At 35.3% G+C, this 6,583-nt stretch overlaps 1 protein-coding gene across 3 annotated transcripts in view; it reads right to left on the bottom strand.

Moving 5' to 3' along the window:
* Window positions 1-3,728: 3,728 nt before the first annotated feature.
* Window positions 3,729-6,583, bottom strand: part of wnt5a (wingless-type MMTV integration site family, member 5a) — a 21,864-nt gene continuing 19,009 nt past the window's right edge. For all 3 annotated transcript variants that reach the window (XM_016566338.1, XM_016566340.1, XM_016566339.1), the window contains one exon: window positions 3,729-4,886. In XM_016566338.1, the coding sequence (XP_016421824.1) occupies window positions 4,428-4,886 (459 nt within the window). In that variant the 3' untranslated portion in view covers window positions 3,729-4,427. The remainder of the gene's footprint in view (window positions 4,887-6,583) is intronic.

The following is a 6,583-nucleotide window of genomic DNA, read 5'->3' as shown; positions in this document are numbered from 1 at the left end:
ATGGTGGAACATTTGAAGCAGGAGGGGACTACACACACATTTATATATATATATATATATATATATATAATTAATATTTCAATCATCTATTCTGTTCATCCAGTGAACATCCAGTGTAATTTTATACTTATGTTTACTGTGTTGAGATGTGCTTGAAGTGCTGGTGGTGGTGAAGTTGCGATCAAGTTGAGGGGAGAATGACAAACTTCATAAATGTCATTCTGTTGTCAGGAGAGTCCTCGAGTGGAAGGTTTGCAACATGGGTGTTTGGTGTTTTGCGGTCTGACCGAATATCTCTACTTCTCTCTAACTCCTTCCTTCCTCCACTTCGGGTCTGGAGATCGTGGCTTTTACCTTCTGCAAAGGTCACACCTCTTGAGTTTGGCTTAACCAATGCCAAAGGTGTAATTTCGAGCAGGAAAATGTTTCTTTGTTAGGAAGCTGACTCATCTGCATGATCAGAGTGGGTAGGCAGGTTTTTTTTTTTTTTTGGCAATTTATAATCAAATGAATATAAGTATGCAGTGACTAGGAAGTGATATACACCAATGTGTAGGGACTTACACAAGATATATTCTGACATAAAACATGGTACAAATAATGTAACATTGTCTAATAATTCTATCATAAGGCATGCATAAACAGAATACAATTCAAAAGACAATATACAAACCAGTAACAATACACAACGTCCTGGGGATATATATGTTCATTCGTAGAAAGGTTTGCCTTTGAAATAATGGAGAGAAGTCTTTTTGTATGGGCATCATGTCTGTTTCACTAGTGAATAAAGTGAGAGGGAAACTCCCTCTAAATTATTTTGGGTTGTAAAACAGTCTTATTTTGATGATTTATCTTTGGTAGCCAGAGGCTCGTTCTGTATATGGGTATTAGTTGTGGTTTAGGGGGTAGTTCATAGACACCTTGGCACCTAGTTTTGTTGTTGGGTGAGGGGTCTGTTGGAGCCAAATTATAAGAAATGATTAAAGTCTTGCTGCACAGCTGTGGGCCATCCTGACCCAGTCATTGATTCTTTTGTCACATGACACTGCACTGGCTATGAACCGGAATTATTAGTTCAACTCCTGAGTCTTCTGTTTGGAGTCATTCATACTTTTGGCACGTGACGGTCACTTAACAAGTTGGGCTGTTCATTTTATTATTTATTTTTCTCTGACTGCTGACTCATGTTTAACCAACCATGAACTGCTAACTGACTAGATCAGAACGAAGCAAATTAGAATCACGTGTATTATGATTGCAGTTTGGAGTTCTTTGCAGGAACAGGAGTATTATTTTAACCTAATCAACACTTTGATGTTTTGTGCCTTAAAATCACTAATGCTGATAGTACAGGTATTGCAAATGGAGCTCCTGTTAACTATTCAGGAGCAGCAGTATTTGGATGGGATGCTTGAGGAATAGATATTCATAAAATGTCTTCTTAACCATGGTAAAGATACTCTGGAAACCCTATTCTTATTTTGCGATGGTTGATAACAATGTATTTAATTATGAATTGTTGATTGTATATGTAAGTCACGACTGAAGGATGTTCTTAGGCACAACGTGAAGTGCACACACTGCTCTTGAGTCCCATGGAGGAGCTCCAGAAGGATAAAAGGATGATGACAGTGAAGGACGAGAGAGGACCAGGCCTGGGTCATTTTAGTTGCTGTTTTGTTTATGTTTATGTGACAGTAGTCCTTAAGAGGCTGAAGCTTATTTTAATTTTGATTGTTTATTTTGTAATTAAAAATTATGTTAAACGTTTACCGGTTCCCATCTCCTTCTTCCCTAAACATGAACTTTGTTACAAACAATATCTTATATAAATGATGACATTTTGACATTTGCACTGGCTGCTGTATAGAGGCCACGAAGGCACACTGAATTAGTTTAATTGTAGGTGATTTTAACATCCTCATTGATTATTAAAAATATTAAGGATTGGCATATTTATACATACTAAATTCCAGATATCAGATATCACATACCCTAGATATCCTTTGCACTTAAGGAAGATTAACAGCACAATACTGTGGTATAATGAACAGTCTCAGGCCTTTAAGAGAGCAGCCTGGAATATGGAGTATAGATGGCAGAAACTAAACTAGAGGTATTTTGCATTGTGTGGAAGGATAGTGTTTCTATCTACAGAAATCTTGAAAAAGTTGTATCTTCAAAACTTTTATTTTATTTATTTATTTATTTTTAGAATTCATATCACTGAAACTACTCTCTTATCTCATCATGGTTGCATCTCTCTATTAGTACTAGTCAACCTTAGTGCTGCCTTTGATACTATTGACCACAACATTCTCTTGCATAGGCTTAAAAATTATATTAGCATAATTGAATTGCATTGAAATTGTTTAAATCATACTTCTCTGACTGTTATCACTTTGTAGCAGTAAACGCAGAGGTATCATGTCGATCACAAGTTCAGTATTGAGTGCCGCAAGGATCAGCTCTATAATTCTGACTAAACGGACGACTTCACAAAGCTAATAGATTGCATAGATGATATGAAAAAAAAAACTGTCGGTAACACTTTATTTCGATAGTCCACTTTAGACATTCTATTAACAGTAAGTAACTTTGCAACTACATGTCAACTAGCAGTTAGTAGAGTATTAGTAGACTGTCTGCTTAATATCTTCTAACAATTTCTTTGTCAACTTATTCTACTAACCCTAACCCTACCCTAACAGTCTACTCTGGCAGTTAGTAGACATGTAGTTGCAAATTAATGAGAATTAGTTGACATGTAGTTACAAAGTTACTTATAGTTAGTAGAATGTCTAAAGTGGACTATCGAAATAAAGTGTAACCAAACTGTCTGACTAGTAACTTCCTACTGCTAAATTCAGAAATTCAGAAGTACCCAAAACCTCCACACATAATAACCTAGAATATCTAACTCTGGATGGATGTTCTGTCTGGTCTCCATTGTCAGTTAAGAACCAGGGTGTGCTATCTGATAGCAGTCTGTAATTTAAAAGGCCTTTTCTAATATTTACAGTGTTTTTCCATCTGAAACCCCCCCCCCTAAATTACAATACAGTGTGTCTGACTTGAATCAGTGCTGCGCAGATCAATCAGTGTATGACATCAAAGGATGCCACTCCAAGTCAAATGCACTTCATGATTCATGTCTTGTTTCATGTGACACCCTTTGCCCCCTTTTTTAGTATTTTCTATATTTGATAAGGAGGATCAATGAAAATAATTATATTATGACCATTTTAAATCGTTTACATTTATTTAACAACCTTCATTTAGAGACTGTTTGATTTAATTTACCACTAAATGTTAATTAATCCATTAACTATAAAACATGTACTAACATGTAGTTAAGGCTGCCATTATTCATGCATAAATCCTTGTGACTCCAGTTGTGGTTAAGCATAGATCTTCACAGGTTCATGATTAGCTCATTAGTCTTCACTAATCATGAGTTGATGTTAAAGTAAATATTAATTCAATATTAGTACATGATTATTCATGTACCTTTATTGTAAAGTGTTACCATAACTACACGTGAAGGTGGAGCTGGGGTGGATGAATAGACGCAAACATAAATTTTCTTTAATGACTTTATTTACAGTGACTGCACAAACATGTGAAGGTATTGTACAGAAATGATATTGTTTACTGTAGAAAACCTGTTGCATAAAATCTGTTTGATTTTGAATGCAAATCCACAAAGTGTGAGATGATGTCAGACTAAAGAACACAGTGGTAATTACACAGTAAATACGCATGTTTTGTTATGCAGTTAACTCACGTATGTCCTGGAGATGCCCCACCGCTGCACACTGTTTATATCTCCCTAACCTGATCTAACCTAATTCAACTGTATTTCTTTATTATCTTGTTCTTTCTAAATCAAGATACTTTTACTTGAAAAGTAAAATTATGTAAGATAAAACTTGTTTTCATAGAATATATCGTGAATCAAATGTATATATCTTAACCCATTAGCAAATAGATTAATTTTGTTTTATAAGCATCAAATGAGTAATAATAGAAACCACTGACAATTTAAGACATTTTCTCAAAACAAGTCTTATTCTCAAATACAATGATCTGGTTTTAATGAAGTTGACATATTTTACAGGGAAAGTATTTTTTTATTTTTTTTGCAGCGTGGTTTCTCATCTGAATGTACAATACGATGCCCAGACTGAAAGACTCTGTATTCAGGCTGTTTTCATTTATATTGCATATCAGAGTATTTCAAAATCATATTTATCAAAAAATAAATATATAATGATATTTGCAGTTTAGATGTCTTGTACCTAGTACTTAGAAACTGATAGCAAGAAACCAATCAGTCTCATAATTATTTCAGCTCTATAAAAATAATTGTAGTTTTTCCTTCTCATCTTCTTTCACATGCTCTCATTACGTGCCTCGTGCTACTACTTGCACACAAACTGGTCAACTGTTCGTGAACAGTGCTTGCATTTGACGTAGCAGCACCAGTGAAACTTGCAGTGGCAACGCTCAACCAGCTGTGTCTTGTACTGATCGTAACCTCGACCGCAACACATGAGTGCGCAGCCATCCATGCCTTCGGACGTCTTGTTACAGAGGCGACCTTGAGTTCCTAAAGAGCCGGTAGTTTTGTTCTCTGCGCAGTAATCTGGACTGGGGTCGATGTACACCAGGTCATTGCTGGTAGGAGAGTTAAATTTGGAGTGAACTTGAACAAGCTTCCCGCGGCTGTTCAGCCTCATGGCAGCGGCGCTGTCGTATTTCTCCTTCAGTGCGTCACCCACCTTGCGGAAATCAGCAAGTTGCAACCAGCACGTTTTAAGGCTGCAGGAGCCGGACACGCCATGACACTTACAGGACACATGGGCGAGATCTGATACTATCTGTGATAGAGAAAGTGGTTGTTAGCTAAATAGAACCATGATAAAATGTAATGTGATTTTGTACGCCAACACAGTATTTAGTATCACCCTGGTTCCTTCGACAAAAAGTCAATAGAGATGTTCTATTGGATTTGGTTTACTGCAGAAAAAAATATTCTTACTTGTTTTGTTCATCAAAATAATTTACACAAATAAATTTTTAAGCATAAATACAACTGGCAGAAATAAAATGCTATATGTAGGTAATAAACAAACTACACCATGGTTGCATGACTTCACCACTGAAATTCCAACTCTTTCAATATTTATAAAAAAATTAAAAATAAACATATTTCCTGAAAAGGATCTGTGCTCTTTTTGTGGTATTATGTATTTGTTTTTGCATGCATCTCTTTTGTGGGCAAACGTTTAAAGAATAAGTATTTTCTGATAAATGTGCCAGATACAGCCCAGAGTCTCCATTGAGCAACAGCGGTCGAGAAATGATAAAACAAGCATGTTCCATCCAAATACTTTTTGTTGCATCTTGGGGCAAAAAAAGAAAAAGAAAAGAAAAGAACTTACAAATAATTGGGTATATATATATATATATATTGCGGTGAATCAATTAAAAAAACTAATTAATGGCAATTTTTTCTGCAATTAATTGTGATATATCGCATATTAATATCTTTATATTGTAATAATTTCACACTAACTCTGCAAATGAATGTAGAAATGACATATACATTTACATTTAGACATTTAGAAGACGCTTTTATCCAAACCTACTTACAAATGAAGACAATGGAAGCAATCAAAATCAACAAAAGAGCAATGATATGCAAGTGATATTACAAGTCTCAGCCTAACGCAGTACACGTAGCAAGTTTTTTTTTTTTTTTGTTAATTATATAATAAATATAAAGAAAACAGATAGGACAGAAAAAGAATAGAACAAGCTAGTGTTAGAGGCCTTTTTTGCTTTTTGTTAATTGTATAATAAATATAAAGAAAACAAATAGAATACAAAAAGAATAAAAAGAATAGAGAAGCTAGCGTTATTTTTTTTATTTTTATTTTTTTAAGAAAAACAAGCCTAAAAGGGGCAAGTTTTTTTTTTAAAGAATAGAATTAGAATAGAGAGTGCTAGAGTTATAGGGTCAAACAAAGATGGAAGAGATGTGTTTTTAGCCGATTCTTGAAGATGGAAAAGGTTTGATAGAACTGGCTGGAAGACCTGCCAAGAGAGCATTGCAATAGCCTAGAAAGAACAAGAGCTTGAACAAGGAGTTGTGAAGCATGTTCTGAAAGAAAGGGCCTGATCTTCTTGATGTTGTATAAAGCAAATCTGCAGGACCGGGCAGTTTTAGCAATGTGGTCTGAGAAAGTCAGCTGATCATCAATCATTACTCCAAGGTTTCTGGCTGTTTTTGAAGGGTTTATGGTTGATGTGCCTAACTGGATGATGAAATTGTGATAAAACAATAAGTTTGAAGGAACCACAAATGATGGAAGAGATGTGTTTTTAGCCGATTCTTGAAGATGGATAAGGATTGAGTTGGGCAGGTCATTCCACCAGGAGGGAATTTCTAATGTAAAAGTCTGTGAAAGTGATTTTGTGCCTCTTTGGGATGGCACAATAATGTGCCGTTCACTTGCAGAACGCAAGCTTCTAGAGGGCACATAAGTCTGAAGTAATGAATTTAGGTAAAGGG

Source organism: Sinocyclocheilus rhinocerous, unplaced genomic scaffold (assembly GCF_001515625.1).
Source record: "Sinocyclocheilus rhinocerous isolate Xijiao unplaced genomic scaffold, SAMN03320098_v1.1 scaffold1023, whole genome shotgun sequence".
Taxonomy (NCBI): Eukaryota; Metazoa; Chordata; class Actinopteri; order Cypriniformes; family Cyprinidae; genus Sinocyclocheilus; species Sinocyclocheilus rhinocerous.
This window is presented reverse-complemented; position numbering and strand designations above follow the sequence as displayed.